Source organism: Nematostella vectensis, chromosome 12, assembly GCF_932526225.1.
Source record: "Nematostella vectensis chromosome 12, jaNemVect1.1, whole genome shotgun sequence".
Taxonomy (NCBI): domain Eukaryota; kingdom Metazoa; phylum Cnidaria; class Anthozoa; order Actiniaria; family Edwardsiidae; genus Nematostella; species Nematostella vectensis.
The window spans coordinates 1,405,001-1,427,500 of NC_064045.1; the positions used below are offsets into that span (position 1 = coordinate 1,405,001).

The 22,500-nt window shown below is 39.6% G+C and overlaps 2 protein-coding genes and 1 long non-coding RNA gene across 4 annotated transcripts; all 3 read right to left on the bottom strand.

Annotated features, from left to right (window-relative positions):
- Positions 1 to 5,468: 5,468 nt before the first annotated feature.
- Positions 5,469 to 8,058, bottom strand: LOC116611489. Of its 2 annotated transcripts, none has more exons than XR_004293505.2 (3): positions 7,867 to 8,058; positions 7,406 to 7,521; positions 5,469 to 6,796 (listed from the first exon to the last, which is right to left on the bottom strand). It is a non-coding gene; the product is annotated as an uncharacterized LOC116611489 (long non-coding RNA). The 2 variants fall into 2 exon arrangements; XR_004293504.2 differs by having other exon boundaries at positions 7,402 to 7,521.
- Positions 8,059 to 8,586: 528 nt separating this feature from the next.
- LOC125557593 lies at positions 8,587 to 14,435 on the bottom strand. The gene is made up of 2 exons (XM_048720320.1): positions 14,156 to 14,435; positions 8,587 to 14,081 (listed from the first exon to the last, which is right to left on the bottom strand). The coding sequence occupies exon 2, from the start codon at positions 13,997 to 13,999 to the stop codon at positions 11,030 to 11,032; it is 2,970 nt and encodes a 989-aa protein (XP_048576277.1). The 5' UTR covers positions 14,000 to 14,081; positions 14,156 to 14,435; the 3' UTR covers positions 8,587 to 11,029.
- On the bottom strand, positions 9,383 to 10,787 carry LOC116603222. Its single transcript, XM_048720116.1, has 2 exons — positions 10,467 to 10,787; positions 9,383 to 10,414 (listed from the first exon to the last, which is right to left on the bottom strand). Exons 1-2 carry the CDS (start codon positions 10,785 to 10,787, stop codon positions 9,383 to 9,385), a joined length of 1,353 nt encoding a protein of 450 aa, XP_048576073.1.
- Positions 14,436 to 22,500: the final 8,065 nt, after the last annotated feature.

Genomic DNA, 22,500 nt, shown 5'->3' on the forward strand with positions numbered 1-22,500 from the left:
GTGGCGTAACCAATCTGTTGTAGACGAAAACCAACGACTACAACGCCAACAGCAAAAACGCTTAACATTTTTTAATGAAAATAATATTAATGATAACATGATTCATGATTACGACTTTTTGGAGGTTTGTCGTAAGTTGAGCGACGTTTTGTTCGTGGTCGTATTGTGACCGTTGTAAACTGTGTAGATGGATAACTGCTCCCATTGCAATTTAACCTCTAATAACACGCTGCCTTGCTGTGGCCGACGTGTCAATGAGCGGTGCATAGAAAAATTTTGGTTTAGGTTACCGCCTACAGTACCATATCATTGTCTATACTGTAGAGCCAGAATAAAACCGTATAATGCTGATGAACCGTTTATGTTGGCTAGTAGAGGGTTAGAGTTCGTGGTCGTATTGTGACCGTTGCAAACTCTTGGCTAAGAATACCATGTTGCCTAGTTTTTAAAGGTGCAACGTACCTAACTTAATCAAACCGGAAAAATGCAATTTCTACTAAAGATCGCTACATAGTTCCGACAGTCGACAAGATTCCTATTTGTTAACAAAATTTGACAAAATGAAAAATCCAAATTTTGCGGCCATTTGACCTCCATACATATACTGGAGACTACAAGAGACACCAGCACGGCTACCACAGAAAAAAATGGTCTCTTGGAGTCTTGACAATGTGTTAGAGAAAATAGAAAGAATGGACGATTGGCAAGCAAGTTTCGTTGCATTTTGGCATACCATTATTTAATGAGTTCAACAGAGTCTAATATAAGCTTTTTGGCGAACTGGGAGACACATATTTGACTGAAAACCGCCAGTTAAATATGTACGATTACCGCGTAAATGATGGAATAGAATGTGCAATATGATCACACTTGTATCACTATTATTCTTGGTGCGAATGGAGACTCAGTGACAATGCTAGCCGCCAAAGCTCCAAGACATCGTTCATAACTAAGGTTCTCTCCTCCATTCTAGACTACTCTTCAGAATACTATCTTTTACAATTTGTGTATGACCGGTGGCTATTCAACACTGTGTCAGGCGCAACTTCTTTAGATACAAAAACTTTCTCTATAGAATATTGGCGTTGGCCCCATCCTTTTTTTAGTGGAAGCACTGCAACAATATGGATATCCTACCTTGTTCATCACTATAAGCCCTTTCGAGTGGACCTTCCCCATGGGCACAGTGGTTACGTCTATCTCGAGATCTTTCTGGCAAAGGACCTACGGGACTTGCTATCCTTGAAACTCTCAACATTGTCCACATCATAGAACAAACAGTTCGTGGATCTCTTTGTGGATCCAACACCAATCGGTGGACGGACAACGTGCTCACTTATAATAAGAAACCGATGCAATGTTGACAACTTTTTCTATCGGATCGAATTTCAAGGCAGGGGTACCGCCCACCAGCATCTTTTGGTTTGGCTTTAAAGTCTTTAGCAAGCAGACTAGGGGAGACATTCCTTGGTTAGATGCGGAGACTGCTTACTTAGTCAATGACCTTCAGCCCAGCCACAAAGATCCCTTCCCATAATCCAATGAGAGAACCTCAGTTGAAACTAATCAGAACGGCGAGGAAATGCTTTCCTTATACCACCCTAAGACGCATTTTCTCGAAACATTCGAGCTTATATAAGCACAATCCTTCCGTCCCTCAAATGCAAAATGGATGTCCAAGTTTCTGATAAGAAATCTATGGTGCTAAGGTACGTCACCTCATACGTCTCAAAATTCCATAACCAACAAACCTCAGAATCCTTGTATTCTAGACACGTTACTCCTGTCATGGCTGGCTTCCGTCATGTGTCTTAAAACTACTCGAACCAGAGATGGTTGTCACTTTCTCGTCTTTTAAGCCAGCCTGGACCAACAACCCCACAAAACGTTACATTCCTCCGCGTCCAAGTAACGTTGTTGACGAAAGTGTTTTTGTAACAAAATACATTAACAGGGGCCAGGATATCCAGAACTATAGTTTGCTCCAATGGCTAAGGACGCACGACACTAACAAAAGTGTCCCCACTCCTTACTAAAGGAAAACAGCCCTTGTCGGGAATAGGTACGTGTCAGTTTTCAATCCTTGCTTCTTTTTTCAACACTTATTTTTGAATGTACCTTTCAAGAATGTCAGTGAACTTAGACATCCAAACCATGACAGCATTCCGGAACAGTTCAAGTATTGTGCAGCGGCCCTAGCATTGCAACCAGACTATGGAACGATGATGTTGCAATTGCCACTTTATTTCAAGAACAGGGCAATAAAGAGTATTTTGTAGACAATGTCTTGTCGTTTCTACATAGTACGAGGCAAATGTACCATCTCTGGCAAGTACAAGTTCTCCGTAATGAGGATTTCGTCAATAGGCCAACTTATAATGACTTCACGCTTAATGCCGAGCAACAAGTGTGCTGAATAAGCTGAAGTCATTTCTTGGTTTACGATCTCGCCATTATGGAACAGTTTTTGCAACTGTACAGCCACAACCCCAAGTATATTATGATGACGAAGAAATTGACGATGACGATCCACAACCTCCACTGAGAACACCACCTATCATTTAATAGCAGGATGACAATGATCATTCATTGAATGATTGGACCAAACTGCTGTCAATCATAGGTGAGCCTGGTACTGGCAAAACGCATTGCATTAAACGTTCGAAGTAAATATGAAGGAGTTAAAATCTGTGCAGGACACCACAACACCGAGAGCATCGAAGCTAAGAGAATTCGTGGCCAGGGAAGAAATGAATAAGCTTAAAATCCTTGGAAAAAAAGCTTAACACACGTAACAAGTAAGAGTTCTCCAAGGAAGATTTAGTAGATTTTGTAGGGCTGGTTTCCGAAGAAGGAGAAATCAGTCAGGTTATGGATGACCTGTACCACCTTGGAGCTAAAATGTGGCTCTTAGGAGCACATTTCAAAGATATAGCAGAGTTTTTCAGAAACCCCTTAAATTAGCAGAAATGTTTGTTTATCAAGGAATTCTTGTAAATTCTAACATTGAACAATGTTCTAACAGAACAATATAAAGGGGAATTACAAGATACTGATTTTTATCACTAAAAAAGTCATATTATGCTCTAGTGTTTATTTACTGAATAATTATACTTTTTTCTCTAAAAAAAAACAAATACAAATACAATTTCGCAACTTTAAAACTGTTAGTGACAATGATGTTCTTAAGCTCTTATCAGGCTTATCAAAATCTAAAGCCACTGGCATTGACAAAGTGTCAGGAAAGATGTTAAAAGCTGCAGCGCCAGCAATTGCTCAGTCTCTTTCTTATATCTTCAACAGTTCTATCAAAACTTGCCATTTTCCCAATGATTGGAAGATAGCTAGGGTAATACCTCTTTTCAAGAAAGGTGAACGAAGATTACCGGAAAACTATCGTCCTATATCAATTCTACCAGTCATTAGTAAAATTATGGAGCGAATACTTTATAACCAATTATACTTTATAACCAATTATATCTGCTAAAAAATAGTTTAATTTCTAACCACCAATTTGGCTTTCAGAGGCTTCACTCAACCATGTCAGCTCTGTTGGATTGCACAAATTCATGGTTAATTAACATGGACCGCAAAATGTTTAATCTGGTCGTTTTGCTAAGCCATATCACGTGTGGTGTTCCGCAGGGTTCAATTCATGTATAAAAGTAGATAGCCAACGCCCCTTGTGAAAACCAGCTATTACTGTCAGGGTTATAGCGTTGTAAAATAAAAGCTACTAGAGTTGATGCAGCGAATGCTTAATGCAATGTGCATTCAAGCTCAAACTAAACGCACGCCCCACACTAGACAATATTTAGCAGCAAGACTAGCTTATCCACAACAACGGGGAAATCAACAAGCCCAACAGCTGCAGCATGTAGAAAAGCCACCAAGAGAAGCTGCACCCCCTGCTGTTGGTGGAGTTCCTCCTGCTATTATGGATATGTTTATGGATACGCAAAGGCAACTGCAGGAGCTTAAGAGGCAAGGCCAGGAACGTCAGCAAAATATGTCAGAGGAAGAACCGGAAGACAAAAAAAGGCAGCGGCAAAAGCAAAAAAGGCAAGAGCCACCACATCAACAAGATGTCGAGGTCCAAGAGGCCCAGGTAGAGTCCCACGAGGAAAGGACCACTTGCTGGGATGGACCCGCAAATAGCCAATTTAATCCTGGGGTTGCAGCAAAAGGTGGATGACCTTACTAGACAAAACCGACAAGACGTTAACATCGACGAACAGGACAAGAACTAGGACGCCCCTGTTGGAGCAGAAAATGGTGAGGGAGATGACGAACCTACTGAAAGACCAAGAAGAAAAAAGAAGAAGGCGAAGGCAAATTAGACAGGCCTTATGCACTTATTTCAGTTTTTGATTTATTCATTTTAAACATTATTTAGAACCTTTTCCATATATCTAGCAATTTCCAAATTTATTTTAATTATAATAAAAGAAACATAAAAGTCAAAAAATATAACATTGATTGTGAAATTACTATATCCATCGAATAACATGGCACAATTCATGAAAGAAAGAAATATGTTTTCAATGTTTAAAATTTGAATATCATGTATATATAGAGTTATAGTGTTTTTACAATTTTTTAAAATAAAATTCAGTTTTTACAATTACAATAATACGATTATCAATAGAGATATGACTGGATAGAACTATAAAACAAATGTACATCTTATCTTAAATACATGGTTTAACGTATCATGTGTCTGTCAAGTTAAAGTAGGACAAAGCCACCATGAGAATCACCCGTGTTCTGCCAATTAATCGAATTTTACAGACTATTAGTCAGGTGAGGGACTGTAACAACAATAGCTTTTTATGGTTTACAGATATCATAGGACAACATTGACGAAGCATTGCGGACACTACATAGCTTTTATTCTGCCAATATGCCTTACAAGATTGATAGATCAATTGTGACAGGCTTTCGTTAAGCATTTCTGTAGGGAAAGCGGTACGCGTGTATCTTTTAACGATTTTGGAAATCTCAATACTAGCGAAAACAGAGTATAAAAGTATTCACGACTTATTTAGGGAGCGAAGCAACCCGTCTCTATTTGTATTTTCTGCTCCGATGGTATAAGAAGCAATTTGGGAGGTCTGCGGGTGGGTAAAGCACCATAATAAGCCGGAGGTCATCCGATGAAGATATCATTTCCACAGCTGAACGCATTCCTTAAGCTATGATTATAACAGTATCCAAGAAAGGTGCATCAAGAATTAACGAAGCACTGGTTTCCCACCTTCTTCAAAGTAATGACTTGCTAGGTCATATCTGCATGGATGGAGGTCTTACAAAAAGTCGCATATGTACACACAAAGAGTGGCAACAAACTTCTTTTGAAGCTAACAAATAAGAGAATAGTTTATGTACATTTATGTACATTTCTTTGCTTCAAGATACACGGCAAGACGATACTGTGTGTACGAGAATAATCACCCCTTTTTTTCTTATATTCCTGCGTACGCACTAACAATTTCTAAAGCTCAAGGACAAACTCTAGACACTTGTATCGTTTGGACGGACAGCCCATTATCTCGGGTTTGCAGGCTTTCGAGTTTATTCTTTCTAACTCCCTTAAAATACAAGCAGCTCTCACCAGTAGCGTATAAAATGGAGTGAAACATGCAAATATTCATAATGCAATCTTGTCCATGTCACAGCAGGTGTATACTGCTTTCTTGTATCACCCAATTATTAGTTTGTAAAGCAAACACTCTCTCAAGACACTGTCCATGCTTTTTTAAAGTCGATAAAACACGCAAAAAGTGGTTTGTGGCTTGATTTATAAGAGTCAATTAGGGTTTTTAGTACTAATAAATGGTCGGTCGACGGATAATGGTCGGCCGATCTGATATCTATTTAAGATTTTATATTTTTCCAGAAATTCTGGTATGTAACCACCAACTGGGGAATTTGGATTGACCTTACTGTCATGGCTTACTTGATCATTTAGTGGTAATGAGGTGAAGATAGCTAGTGTTATGAAGACATGTGGTAAACATTGTGCTTTTCATAAGATTTTTTAACAAAAATATCGTTATATCGCTAAACGATATAAAGGAAATTGGAGCAGTGGAATACTGAAAATGGCTGAGTGTGAATACGGTAATAGCATTATATAAACACTGGGATTATTCAATTTGAGTGTCTGCTATTAATGTTGTATTTTGACTTGAAGTACATAAGAGACAATTGTGAAATCGGTGAATATTCATTAAATAGAACTTGAGTTGATAAAAATGAAAACTGTATTGAGCAGCTGAATATAGCAATGTCTAGATTAACCTCTATATGTTAAAAGGTTTTGACGACGCTAATGAACCTTTGCTCAATTTATTATTTTCAGAAAATGCGAAAACACAAGTTTTGTAATGGCATTCAGAAATCTTTTTGGGGTAATCTTGCAAAGTAATCAGATAATTAATAACGTTACAATTGACATAATGATTTCAGTGAAGCACATGGTTTAAATTAATAATTCAAATATTCAAACAGTTAAAAAAACACAATGTACACAGTTGACGGGATTCTTGAGAAAAGATCATGGACAAAGGATAACTCAGCAGTGCAAAACTAAACTTATGATATTGCATTGAAATGTTTTTACAGAAGCGATTTCTTGTAGCTTGATGAATATCACTTTTACTTCACAATGTATAAAAAAGTCCATTAATTATTAATTATTACATAATGTTATGACTGAGATTTGTACAATAGTACTTACTTAATTGAAGTCTACAGTGTCCTGGGTCACGCTGTTGTCTTGTATCAGGAATATCTGAAGAATCAAGAAATTTACAGGTAAAAACATGCTTAGACTTAGACTAGCAGTAATGTTTGTACAAGCGTTAGTTTGGTTGACATTTTGTTGGCACATAAGGTGGCTTTCGATGCGATATATTCTAATAACTTATATGGTTTTATGGATATGTGGTTACCTAGTGCACTAATTGTTAACTATTTTCATTAGCGTTGAATATGCCATAATTTCAATCTTGTTTTTTTTTAATTGATACTCAATAATTACTTGCTGAAACTGGGGTTCATGAGATCCCTGATAAGCTTGCTGTTTTAGAAAAACTAGAGCAAATTATAATAGCACAAAGAATTGGTTGAGAAAATGTTCCAGTAATGTACCAGTTATGTCGTATTTTTTTACTTTTTTACAACCAGAGTTCACGCAGCCACGCATCTAGTTATAAGGTATTGGCACCTCTTCTCGTCCACTTTAACTTTGAAATGTATTTGTGGAGAGAATTTCAAGTCAAAGATGAATATTTTGTGTTGTTGAGCTTCTTCCATGTTATAGTAATTGTGTAGACTATTCTCTAAGCTAAGCAAAATAATTAACATTCGTGAAAAGCTTTAGAAAGCATGTTTTACCTACGTTGTTTCTTCAACTCGATGTGTCACTTTCTGCTTGTTCTTTATTGTTTATATAAATATTTGACATTATTTCCATGTGATTGAGAATAGGTCCTGGACAAGATTAGGTGCCAATACCTAAAAACAACCCAAAAATATCACGTATTTTAGCTAAAATACAAGAGACATTGATTGATGAAAAATAATGTTTGCAAAAGCTATTCTATTTGAAAAACAGCAAAGCGCATTGACAATTGTTAACACAAACCGAGCAAATATTGCATATTAAAGTGTTACGAAATAATTGAAGTCATTTACAAATCAACCAATTTACAAAGGTTTTACCCATACTTAATAGCACTTGAAATTCTAACCCTGAAGAAAACCTTCCCTAATGAGATGAGATTTGTCCGCAAGAGACACCCCTTTCATCATTTGTAAGTTTATGTCCATCCTGACTTAACTTTTCATGGATAATAGTACCTTCATTTAAATAGTGACTTCTTAGGAGTCTTCTATCATCTGTGGCACAAGCTTGAAGCCAAAGCAAAGCCTGAGTTCCTTGGAGTCCTTTTAAAATATCCAAAGGGTTTTAAACTCGCTCACGGTGTACGTGTAAGTCCGAAAAAATCGCTTGGGTTTTTCGAACTCTTGTTCAAAATGGCGGGAAAGTGAGTAAGAGTATATGGAGTATCCGCTGACCAAATATTCGTTTCCAGTCCTTTGCCTTTCTCCGGTTGTCAGGGGTACCGCGAGCACCACGAGCGTATTTGAAAAACACCGTTTAAAAAAAGCAAAAACACCGGTTAAACATAGCGAGAACACCTGGTAAACGCCTGTTAGCAGGCTTCTAGTTTTTATCACACCTTTCTACGGTGGCCAAGAGTTCTCGTCGACCCCGCCCAATTTTACCAATTTACACAGGGATCCCTAAGCAGGACCTGTTATCCGCCATTGCCATGTGAGCTATTTCCTCGGTAACTATTAGTAATTTCCTCCGGAAAGCATCCAAGAAATATGTAAAGGAAGATTGGTAAGTTTGTTACACAGCTTTAACAAAAATAATCCGTTCGATTTAACCGCAATAAGTCATCGAAGGGTTCGACTTTCAAATATTTTTTGGGTTTCAAGAAGTCATATAAAAATGGGCAGCTGTATGCATGGTGTGGAATACATGATACTGTACTATAAGTCTACAATATATCATCTTTTCACTCTTAATTTTTTTATTGCGTATCTGCTTTTGTTATTTTCTACTTGTCTACTTAACAATTACAACATTTCCATTGAGGTGGACAACATTTCCATTGAGGTGGATAGTGGCGAAATATCTACCGAGAGCTAAAGGCTGGAGCTATATATTTTTCAAGCCACTATCCGCCGAAACGGAAATAATTGTTATAATTGTTTTAGTATATAAATTGAGCTTTAGAACAATGTTCTTTTCTGAAACACTTGCAAATCGCCTGTTACACCCTCCATTTTGCTTGTTCTCAGGGCACAGAAAAATATCCACCTCCTAGGAGGTGTACATTGCATTTTATACCGACTTTCTCAACCAATTAAAATCGCTTGTTCTTGCGAGGTTCCCGACTTTTATATACTTAAATAAGTTATATACATATGAAGTATCTAGATACCCAAGAGCCGGTAACGCATGCCCAAATAAAAGCAACCAATTTTTATAATTTTGTAAAAATAAGCCATATGAAGCATATTTATCAATCCAAAAAAATGTAGCACTGTTAAGAAATTAAGGGCGATTTGGATGACAAAGAGTTTGTTATTTAGAGCAATTCGCAAAGGCTGGGCTGGGTGTGTGAGTGTGACGTGGGTGTGTGTGTGCTTGTGTGTTTAAGTTTGCTAAAGTCCTATCATTGAAGAAAACTCCTCGATTGTAGATTGTTTATGGTCTTTAATCACAAACGATGATACGATTCTACAAAACAAATCGATATACAAACGTATGAATACCTAATACAAACAATTGGTTAATCATCTAAGGAAACTTACGAATAAGAGTCAGTGTGTCTCTGTATCTCGGAGCATAACGAATGACCGTGTTCCAAGATGGCCGACCGGGGAGACCTGTCAGCGGTCTTGGGGATGGGGCGGCTGGAGCCACTGATAGCGTCTTTGCTGGGGCCCCTGACGGCGCCTGTGGTATGGTTGGTAAGGCTGGTGTGTACGCACGTAGGAAGCGGCGGTTTCGGAGTGTTACGCGTCCGGAGCCATATACCTTCACACGGTATTGATCGTGTCCTGCTGCTTCGACGACTACCCCTGATCTGTCCCACTTGTTCGGGTTAGGGCCCTGCTGGTTCTGCAGGAAGACTCTTGTGCCGATGGCGAGGGGGCGGAGGGGTCGCGCGTGCTCTCTGAGGGACTCTGTTGTGCGGGAGATCCGCGTTCGGAGTGCGTCCTCCTTCGCCGCCCATGCCTGACGCCAGAGGGGTCGTATGTGGGGGTTGGAGAACTTCTCCTGGCGGTTGACAAATGCGAGTGTGTCCCTCAGGGGGCGCCCAAAAATGATCTGGGCCGGTGATAAACTGCAGTCCGGGTCGGGTGTGTTCCGCAGCTGTAGGATGGCTCTCAGGAATCGGTCCTGGTCAAGGCTTCCCGTGGGACCAGTGTTGGATAGCAGTAGACGCTTTGCAGTTTTAACTGCCACCTCGGCCCTGCCGTTGGACTGTGGGAAGCTGACTGAAGACAGGCGTTGTTTGACGTCCCAGGTTCGTAGGAAGTCCTCCGTAGCCTTGGCGGTGAACTCTGGGCCTCCGTCACTCGAGAGCTCCTCGGGTACGCCGAACGTGGCGAAGAAGGTGCGGAGGTGGCGAATTAATCCTGTGCTTCCTGCAAGGTTGGTCGTGGCTGGGGAACTTAAGACTTCTACCCAGCCAGAGAGGCGGTCTCCTACGACGAGGTAATGGTAACCTTTGTAGTCGAAGAAGTCGGCGAACACTGCTTCGAACGGGGTTGATGGTGGCGCAGTGGGAAGAGGGGGGGGGTTCTGGCCTGTGACGGCGCGTTCCTGTTACAGTCGTGGCATTTCTCCCTGGTGACACGTATGTCATTCGACATGCCAGGCCAGTATACGATGGACCGGGCCCGCTGTTCCATCGATGAGGTTCCTTGGTGAGCGGCGTGCAGGCTCTGGAGTACCCGCTGACGTAGGGATGGGGGATCACCACTCGATCTTGGTACATGAGGACGCCCTCCTCCTGGTAAATGGATTCGTAAATGGGTCCAAGGTTTGCCAGGGTGGGGTCATCTTTGTTAAGTTGGGTTCCTTGCTCGAGAGAGTGGAGAAGATTGCCCATGCGAGCGTCTGCGGCTGTTTCCTGCGCGAGGAGGGTCCAGGAGATGGCGCCTAGCTCTTGGGCAGTGTCCCGTATGGCGGTCATTTGCGCAATCTCTGCGGCGTCAGGGGGACTCGCCGAGCATAGGGGGGCTTTCTCTTCCGTGTTTGACTGGGATGGGTGTCTAGATGTGGCATCTGCTGCGTAGTTGCTTTTTCCGGGCAGGTGGTGTATCTCGAAACGCCATGGTAGGGTGCGTTGCTTGAGGCGAAAGAGTCGCGAGTTCGAGATTTCATCCAGGGTGCGACCGCCGAAGATCTTTACCAGGGGTTTGTGGTCGGTGATGATCACAAGGTTGTCGCACCCTTGTGTAAAGTAGCGGGTCTGTTCCAGGCCCCAAGCGACGGCGAGGGCCTCTCCCTCGATGGCAGCGTAGCGTTGTTCGGCGGGCGACAGGAAGCGAGAGCCGGCGAGGGTGATTCCACATCCCCCGGGACAGCAGTCGGGCATGCCGGAGGAGCAACTGCAGTGCTGCTGTAGTAAAAAGTATCCGATCCCTCGCTTGGACCAATCGGGGCGTAGGCAGGTGCGCTTATGTATATCAAAAATCTCCACTCCCTCGCGGATGGCTTTGACAATTTTTTCTTTGGAGGCTTGAAATGCTTCTTAGAGCTCGGATGACCATAAGAACTTGTGGCGGGGAATAGGAATGGCTTAAAGGGTGCCATCAGATCGCGGAGTTGCGCGTAATTGGACACTTGGTTCACCAGGCCAAACCAGCTTCTGATGTCTGTCGTGCTGGTTGGGGTGGGAAATTCTCTGATGGCGTCGAGGTATTTCGGGAGTAGCTCAATGGTGTGGTCTGAGACGTGGAATCCCGCGAAGTTCACGCTCCTCCCGGCGAACTGAAATTTGTCGGGATTGACTATCCCAGCCTGTCCGACGCGAGTGAGGAATTCGATGGTCCTCCACCAGTGTTGTTCCAGGTCATGGTCGTAGTGCACCGTGTCGTCAACGCATCGTTCTTTGCGCTCAAATTCAGCTAGGATGGCGTCGAACCTCCGATTGTATCCATCCCCCGAAGAGAGGAAGCCTTGGGGTGCCCGTGGCCAGCGGCCAAATGGAGTGAGAAAGGTGGTCAGGTGGCGGTCTGATGAGCGTAAGGGTACGCTGTGGTAACCGTTCCATGCGTCGGTCACGGTCTTCCATGTGTCGTTGGGAATGCGCCGCGCGAGTTGAAACGGTGATTCCGTCGCATACGTCTCGCGTTGGCAGTACTTGTTGAGTGGTGAGAGGTCCACTGTGCGGCGAGGTGATCCATCGTGCTTCCGTGTGACTACCATTCTGTGGCACCACGTGACTGGTTCGCCATAGGGGACTCGCTCTACCACTCCAAGGGCTTCATCACGGAGGAGGTCTTCGTACACGCGTTTTTGCCAGTGGAGGGGTATATTGGCCGGTGTGTGGCAGGCAGTGGGTTTGGCGGTGGCGTCCACGTGGAGGGGCGGGCCCTCCATGCAAGGGAGTGCTCGATGAGGGCAGGTATTAAACGTGGAGGAGGAGTATCTGTTCAGGAGCCAGGCTTTCATCTTAGTGTTGTTCGCTGGTGTGCAGGGGAACGGCAGCTCTGAAGGGCGTGGTGGGGTTGTCTCACGCTGGGGGCACGAACATGTGACGTCATGTTCAGAGGCAGGTTTGGTACATCCTTCGTTGACGATGCGAGCGGCATTGGTGGTTGGCGAGGTGTAGTTGGGGCGGGTTTTATTTTGTGAGGCGGGTTGTCGCTCGTTAGAGGCCTCTGTGACGTCATCAGGGCGTGGGAAACAGTGCGGCAGGAGGTCTAGGTTCAGAAGCGAGTCGTAAGAAAGGTACATATCTCGTACCGAGCTGCTCACGTACACCATGGAGAATGACGTCGTGGATTGTCCACTGTAAGATGTTGCGCTAAGTTTGGCGAAGAACGCCCCTTCTATGGATATGGGCGAGTTATTAGCCGCCGTTAGGCTAGGTCTGATGGGTTGGAGCTCTTCTCTCGAGAAGCCACATGCTAAGAAGTCCGCCAGGGACCATAGGTCGGATTGTGCTCCGGTGTCTGCTATGGCAGACACGGCGGCTTGTATGTCGGGAGTGGTGTCGGCGGTTTCCTTCCGATGTCTGCCCTTTCGTGCGAGCGAGATTGTGATTGGTAACCTGGGGTGATCCCTGAAGCGGGCTCGCTTCCATTCTCCCTTGGAGAAGATGTGGTGGTCTAGCCGTACGGGCCGCTTGGCCGTGGTGGCGTGTGTGGTGGGGCGGGTATCTTGTTTCGTCTCACCGTGGAGGGATGATATCTGAGCAATCGGCTCTGCTTGGGTGGCATGGACCGTCGGGGCCTGGGGCGAGCGTTGTTGAGGCTGTCGCTGTGAGCGTCTTGATCGCCGGTTCACCCTATGACAGTCGATGCACAGCTGGTGCGGTTTTTTGTTCCATCCGCGAGCTCCTTCGGTAAACAGCTTGAATGTCTTTTGACATCCGGGGCATGTTGCTTCTTTCGCCTGATCCGCTTGAGGGGGGCTTGGGGCAGGGTGCGGTGGGTTTGTTTTCTGTCTCTGGAAGGATGAGACGGCGGATAATGAGTGGGAAGGGGGCAGGGCGTTGCGTGCCATTTCCTTACTCTCTACTACGGCGATGACTTGATTTATCGGCTTCTCCAGGATACCGTCAATGCCCAGGACTTCCCTTCGAATCTCGTTATCGTATAGTCCGTTAATGATGACGTCACGGATTACGTGGTCTGTGTAGTCGACGGGACGACTACATGAGCACTTCGCGTTGTAGGCGCAGGTTTCGGCTTTGCCTCTTACTTTGGCCGTGAAGGACCTGAATGACTCGTCTCGCTCTTGTCGCATCTGGAGGAGTTCAGTGCGGAGCACACAGGTAGCAATGGGGATAATGGAGAGGGATCGCATGGCTTTCATCAGTTTGGTTAGTGACTCGTTTGCAGCATTGGGGTTAGCCTTGAGGATGCTGTCTTCCAGCTCAGTGCCAGCGCACTGGAAAAGCTGTGATGGGGCTGAATTTTCGTCAATCCCAGAGCCTGCTCGGATTACTTCCCATCTTCGTGTAAAGATGTTCCACTCTTCCATTGTTACGCTGACGTCAATCTTCGGCCGGTCTAGTTTTGGCCCTTTGAGAGCTGTGTTGGCTGGTAGTCGCCCGGGTTGAGCTTCATTTCTGTGGACCAGGTTGTGGTTGGCCAATAGGGCAATTGCCACAACCTCGGACGCGTCGGTGGTCTTGAACTCACAGTCGGGTACAGTGCATTCGATGACAACCATGGCGGCGAATCGATCGTATCATGAAGAACACTCCTCGATTGTAGATTGTTTATGGTCTTTAATCACAAACGATGATACGATTCTACAATACAAATCGATATACAAACGTATGAATACCTAATACAAACAATTGGCTAATCATCTAAGGAAACTTACGAATAAGAGTCAGTGTGTCTCTGTATCTCGGAGCATAACGAATGACCGTGATCCAAGATGGCCGACCGGGGAGACCTGTCAGCGGTCTTCTTGAGCCATCGGATCGGTCAGAGGTAGTCCCTTCAATCATGTTCTACATACTTTGCTGACCAATCCTAATAAGCCTCTGGCTTTGGCTTTTCCCTTATTGTATATACATTTAAAATATTCAATAAAAGATTGATTGATTGAGATTGAGACCATAACAAAGAAATTCGAGTTGACACTCGGAAAAATTTTGAGTGAATTGGAGCGATTGTCGAAAGACTACATGCTTGTATATACTATAATATAACTAACTCAGTGACTCTTGAATGTTATCTGCTACAATTCTACAATAACAGTCTGGAAAGGTTTATAGTGTTTACAAGCAAGAAAAACATTCAATTCTGACAAAATAGCTCAATTTAGATTGGCTTGCCCTTTCTAAACAAATATAGAATAATTTGAACTCACAAGTTATAAATCTATGGCGACTTGTCACACATGGAAATACTCAGGGGTATAGGGTAGTTAGAGCTGGGTCACAGGGGTGTACCTTAGCAAGGGATTGGGTACTCAGGGTTATAGGGTAGTTAGTGCTAACTCATAGGGATGTAGCTTAGCTAGGGGTGGGTATTCAGGTGTATAGGGTAGTAAGTAGCAAATCATAGTAATGTAGGCCAGTTAGGACTGGGTACACAGTGGTAGAGTCTATCAAGGGCTGAGCTATAGGGGCGCAGCTTAGTTATAGGTGGCTAAACAGGGTTACAAACTATCAAGGGCTGGGTCATTACTATTAATTATTATTATTTATGATTACTATTATTTATTATGGGTCTATGGACCCGACGTCCCCGTTTGTGTCGCAGCATCTTTCTCTGAGTATGTCTCGAGTATCCCAATATGGATCAGGGATGAATGCGGTAGACGGGTGGACTTTAAGGGCAAGCCTGTTCGCCTCGTATTAGAGCTGACCTAGTTCCGACATAACAAACGTGGCAAATAGCGACGTTGACAGGTGCAGAAAAGTATAAGCGCGCCTTTGCCGTTACCCATGCTGTGTCTGTGGCATCCGGCATCGCTGCAGGGGCGCTTTCCAGGCCCGGGGTAGGGGTCTCTTTGAGTGGGATGGGGGTTCGGTAGGCGGTCCGCTGGCAGAGATCGCTGGGCTGGTCGGTGTCGTGAGCGTAGGCGCAGGGATAGTCTCTAGAGGTCTTACGAGCAAGGTGGCTAAACACGAAGACACGATGGTTTTAGCGGGGAGTAAGAAAAACTCGATAGCGAGCTGGTCTGTAAGGCTCTGCAAGACGGGCACATCTCAGACGGGTAATACTTCGGGAACAAGAGAGATACTACGCGCTCAAGGCCACTATCAGAGCTCGACACGGCCTCGCATCGCGTGAGAAAAAAAGCAAGATAGGGCCCCCGAGAAAGTCAATGGAGACACCCGAAAAGATTAAAAAGAGGCAGCGAGAAATTCTCGAAGAGTTCAAGAGCGAGGTGTTTGAGTAAAAGTCAGGTTTAAACGCCACGTTAGGGGCTTTGAATTTACGGCCGAAAAACGGTTATTCCGCGCTCCGTAGGTTGGCGGTCCAATCCACGGTGATTAGATTGTAATCGTGCACGCTTTGACGAGCACGCCGTTTCTGCTCTCTAACAACCCCCAGAAGATTATCGCGAAGCTCTTTCACCCTCGAAGGTCGCCTCCCTTTTCACAGGGGGATGAAGGCGTACGTAGAAGAGATTTTACGCTTAGGAACGCTTGCCGAGAGAACGTGGAACAACATAGCCGGAATCAAGGGTACTAACGAACACCTAAAGAAAACACGAAGCTCACAAATACTCAGAATATTGGAGAACTGCGGGTTAAGCTATTTGGAACACTATTTTTGAGGCTATTGTTGGAATGCACAGTTTGCCTATATTGTCGACTGAGTAGCGAGTTCAAATCCCGTAAGCCGCGGTGCCCTGAAGATGCTTATCTCGTGGTTTTCTAGTTTTTCTCTTTTGCAGGATCCCGGGGAGTCGCTAGGAGATTTCGGCCGTGCGGAGTTATGAGGGCTTGGAGATTTCGTGACGAGCCGCGGACATGCATGTCCGTGAAGTTATTTAGGCTTGAAGATTTTATGACAACCGCAGACACGCATGGCCGTGAAGTAATGTGGAATTGAAAATTTTGTGACGAGCAGCGGACATTCGTGTCCGTTGAGGAGTCACGTGAGCTTGGAGACTCCGTGAAGAGTCGTGGACGTGCATGTCCGTTGAGTTTTCGTGGTTTAATAACTCGCCCATAAAGGGTTCCCACATGTTACCATACAAGCGTATCGTTTTAGCTCCCCCCCTTGCTTCTCTTAATACTACCGAAAACGCGCACGCGCCGCCATCCCCTTTGAAAGGGGCCAAAATAACACACCCCTGTCCCACGAGGCCCCCAGACGGTATACCTTAGGCTTTGGGGGTCTACGAAAAACTACGGAAAACGGGCTGGGGGGCGCGGTGTGGCGCGGCGCGGGTTATTCTCATTTCTATGAATGTCCCCAGTCCTGCAGATTAATGATTGCTAATTATATATCTACGCGAACGCCGCCCGCCGTAGATTGATGATTGCTAATTATTTATTTACGCGAGGCCTCATCTGCATGAACCGGGGCTGGGGGACGCGGCGGGGCGCAGCGCGCCTCTTAGCCCGTTCTATTAAACCACCCAGTCCCCCCATCCTATACCCCTGAATCAAACCCACCCCTAACTGAGCTACACCCCTATGATCTAGCAGTAATAGCCTATACCACTGAATACCTATCCCTAAATATGCTACATCACTATGACCTAGCACTAACTACCCTTTACCCCTGAATACCAACTCATAACTAGCCTACACCCCTACGGCCCAGCACTAACTAACCGATATTCCTGTATAACAACCCCTAACTGATCTACACCCCTATAACACCTAACTAGATAACTACCCTTTACCCATGTATGACCATGCGGTAACCAACCCTGTACCCCAAATAGCCATCGTCCTTACCTTATTAACCCTGAAAAAGTCCCTAGTTGACCTTACCTGGATTTGAACCCCGGCTGTCTTGCTTAAAAAGCGAAGCCCGTACCACTGAGCTATCGTGCCACTCTGTAGAAACCTAGAAAAAAAAACTACCATATAGCCCTGTTTACACAACCCAATTGGATATAGGGTAGTTATTTCTAGATTTCTAGAGAGTGACGCAGACTAAGAGAAACTTTTAATTGGTAACTTAAACAGTCATATGTTTAAGAAAGTTGTTAATGGTATTGTTATTATTAACTATTATTAAGAATTATGTTCAACTATTATCAATTATTATTAATTATTATCAATGGTTATCAATTATTATCAATTATTTTAAATTATTATCAAGTATTATCAATTATAATCAATTATCATCATTAATCATCATTTATCATCAATTAGGGGTGGTATTAAGGTGTAAAGGGTAGTTAATAGCAAATCATAGTAACGTAGGCCAGTTAGGAGTGGGTACACAGTGGTATTGTGTATCAAGGGCTGAGCTATAGGGGTGCAGCTTAGTTATAGGTGGCTAAACAGGGGTACAAGCTATCAAGGGCATTATCATTATTAATTATTATTATTTATTAGTTATTATTATGTATTATTATTATTATTTATTATTATTTTTTATTAATAATGAATTATCATTATTATTTATCATTTAATATTATTAATTATAAAATATTATTTATTTATTTAATATTATTATTTATTAATTATTATGATTTATTAATTATTATTAATTATTTGTTATTAATTATAATTATTTTTTATTAATTATTAATTATCATTTTTATTAATTTTTATTAATTATTATTATTTACTATTCATTATTATTCATTATTATTTATTATTATTATTATTATTATTATTATTTATTAATATTATTTATTATTTATTATTATTATTTATTTTTATTATTTATTATTATTAATTATTATTATTTATTATTATTATTTATTATTTATTACTTATTATTTTTATTAATTATTATTGTTTATTGTTATTTATTGTTATTATTAATTATTATTATTTATAATTTATTATTTATTATTATCTTTGATTATTATTAATTATTATAATTAATTATTATTAAATGTTATTAATTATTATTAATAATTATGATGATTAATTATTATTATAAATTCTTATTTTTAATTATGATTGTTAATTTTTTTTTAATTATGATTGTTAATTCTTATTTTTAATTATTATTATTATTATTATTATTATTAAAATTAATCATCATTATAATTAATTATGATTATTGATAATGATTATTAATTATTATTTTTAATTATGATTAGTAATTATTATTTTTAATTATTACTATTATTAATTTTTATTATTTATTATTATTACCTAGCTCTTGAAAACCTGTACCCGTTTGAACCATCCCTAAAAACCTGCACCTCAGAGACCAAGCCATTGATACATAGTACCCCTGTGTACCCACTTATTCATAACTTCCACCCCTATGACGTAGTTCTTGATATCATTGACCCTTATTACCATCCCTTGAACTCTTGTACACCTGTGACCAACTCTTGTTACCCTGTACACCTGTAAACTCACCCACAAACTCACTTATCTTAACGTCCCCTTAACGTCCTTATCTTAACACCTTGAAAAAAATCCGAAGTTAATCTGACCTGGATTCGAACCCCGGCCCTCTTATTTGAGAAGCGAAGCCCGTTCCACTGAGCTATTGCGCCACTCTCTTGAAAACTAGAAGTAACTACCGTATAGCCTTGTTTACCCAGCCTTATAAGGTATAGAGTAGTTATTCCTAGATATCTCGAGAGTGGCGCTATGGCTCAGTGGTACGGGCTTCGCTTCTCAAGCAAAAGGGCCAGGGTTCGAATCCAGGCAAGATCAACTAGGGACTTTTTCAGTGGTGTTAAGGTAAGGACGGTGGCATTCTGGGGTGGGTGCACAGGGGTACAGGATATAAACGGCATGGTCACAGGGGTGCAAGTTGGTAAGCGCTTGGTCATACATGTGTAAAGGGTAGTTATGTGATTATGTGTCATAGGGGTGTAGGTCAGTTAGGGATGGGTAGGCAGGGGTATTGGGGAGTTAGTGCTAGGTAGTAGAGGTGTAGTTTAGTTAGGGTTGGGTATGTTTACACAACCCAATTGGATATAGGGTAGTTATTTCTAGATTTCTAGAGAGTGGCGCAGACTAAGAGAAACTTTTACTTGGTAACTTAAACAGTCATATGTTTAAGAAAAATGTTAATGGTATTGTTATTATTAACTATTATTAATAATTATGTTCAATTATTATTAATTATTATCAATGGTTATCAATTATTATCACTTATTTGAAATTATTATCAATTATTATTAAGTATTATCAATTATAATCAATTATCATCATTTATCATCATTTATCATCAATTAGGGGTGGTATTAAGGTGTAAAGGGTAGCAAATCATAGTAACGTAGGCCAGTTAGGAGTGGGTACACAGTGGTATTGTGTATCAAGGGCTGAGCTATAGGGGTGCAGCTTAGTTATAGGTGGCTAAACAGGGGTACAAGCTATCAAGGGCATTATCATTATTAATTATTATTATTTATTAGTTATTATTATGTATTATTATTATTATTTATTATTATTTTTTATTAATAATGAATTATCATTATTATTTATCATTTAATATTATTAATTATAAAATATTATTTATTTATTTAATATTATTATTTATTAATTATTATGATTTATTAATTATTATTAATTATTTGTTATTAATTATAATTATTTTTTATTAATTATTAATTATCATTTTTATTAATTTTTATTAATTATTATTATTTACTATTCATTATTATTCATTATTATTTATTATTATTATTATTATTATTATTATTATTATTATTTATTAATATTATTTATTATTTATTATTATTATTTATTTTTATTATTTATTATTATTAATTATTATTATTTATTATTATTATTTATTATTTATTACTTATTATTTTTATTAATTATTATTGTTTATTGTTATTTATTGTTATTATTAATTATTATTATTTATAATTTATTATTTATTATTATCTTTGATTATTATTAATTATTATAATTAATTATTATTAAATGTTATTAATTATTATTAATAATTATGATGATTAATTATTATTATAAATTCTTATTTTTAATTATGATTGTTAATTTTTTTTTTAATTATGATTGTTAATTCTTATTTTTAATTATTATTATTATTATTATTATTATTAAAATTAATCATCATTATAATTAATTATGATTATTGATAATGATTATTAATTATTATTTTTAATTATGATTAGTAATTATTATTTTTAATTATTACTATTATTAATTTTTATTATTTATTATTATTACCTAGCTCTTGAAAACCTGTACCCGTTTGAACCATCCCTAAAAACCTGCACCTCAGAGACCAAGCCATTGATACATAGTACCCCTGTGTACCCACTTATTCATAACTTCCACCCCTATGACGTAGTTCTTGATATCATTGACCCTTATTACCATCCCTTGAACTCTTGTACACCTGTGACCAACTCTTGTTACCCTGTACACCTGTAAACTCACCCACAAACTCACTTATCTTAACGTCCCCTTAACGTCCTTATCTTAACACCTTGAAAAAAATCCGAAGTTAATCTGACCTGGATTCGAACCCCGGCCCTCTTATTTGAGAAGCGAAGCCCGTTCCACTGAGCTATTGCGCCACTCTCTTGAAAACTAGAAGTAACTACCGTATAGCCTTGTTTACCCAGCCTTATAAGGTATAGAGTAGTTATTCCTAGATATCTCGAGAGTGGCGCTATGGCTCAGTGGTACGGGCTTCGCTTCTCAAGCAAAAGGGCCAGGGTTCGAATCCAGGCAAGATCAACTAGGGACTTTTTCAGTGGTGTTAAGGTAAGGACGGTGGCATTCTGGGGTGGGTGCACAGGGGTACAGGATATAAACGGCATGGTCACAGGGGTGCAAGTTGGTAAGCGCTTGGTCATACATGTGTAAAGGGTAGTTATGTGATTATGTGTCATAGGGGTGTAGGTCAGTTAGGGATGGGTAGGCAGGGGTATTGGGGAGTTAGTGCTAGGTAGTAGAGGTGTAGTTTAGTTAGGGTTGGGTATGTTTACACAACCCAATTGGATATAGGGTAGTTATTTCTAGATTTCTAGAGAGTGGCGCAGACTAAGAGAAACTTTTACTTGGTAACTTAAACAGTCATATGTTTAAGAAAAATGTTAATGGTATTGTTATTATTAACTATTATTAATAATTATGTTCAATTATTATTAATTATTATCAATGGTTATCAATTATTATCACTTATTTGAAATTATTATCAATTATTATTAAGTATTATCAATTATAATCAATTATCATCATTTATCATCATTTATCATCAATTAGGGGTGGTATTAAGGTGTAAAGGGTAGCAAATCATAGTAACGTAGGCCAGTTAGGAGTGGGTACACAGTGGTATTGTGTATCAAGGGCTGAGCTATAGGGGTGCAGCTTAGTTATAGGTGGCTAAACAGGGGTACAAGCTATCAAGGGCATTATCATTATTAATTATTATTATTTATTAGTTATTATTATGTATTATTATTATTATTTATTATTATTTTTTATTAATAATGAATTATCATTATTATTTATCATTTAATATTATTAATTATAAAATATTATTTATTTATTTAATATTATTATTTATTAATTATTATGATTTATTAATTATTATTAATTATTTGTTATTAATTATAATTATTTTTTATTAATTATTAATTATCATTTTTATTAATTTTTATTAATTATTATTATTTACTATTCATTATTATTCATTATTATTTATTATTATTATTATTATTATTATTATTATTATTTATTAATATTATTTATTATTTATTATTATTATTTATTTTTATTATTTATTATTATTAATTATTATTATTTATTATTATTATTTATTATTTATTATTTATTATTTTTATTAATTATTATTGTTTATTGTTATTTATTGTTATTATTAATTATTATTATTTATAATTTATTATTTATTATTATCTTTGATTATTATTAATTATTATAATTAATTATTATTAAATGTTATTAATTATTATTAATAATTATGATGATTAATTATTATTATAAATTCTTATTTTTAATTATGATTGTTAATTTTTTTTTTTAATTATGATTGTTAATTCTTATTTTTAATTATTATTATTATTATTATTATTATTAAAATTAATCATCATTATAATTAATTATG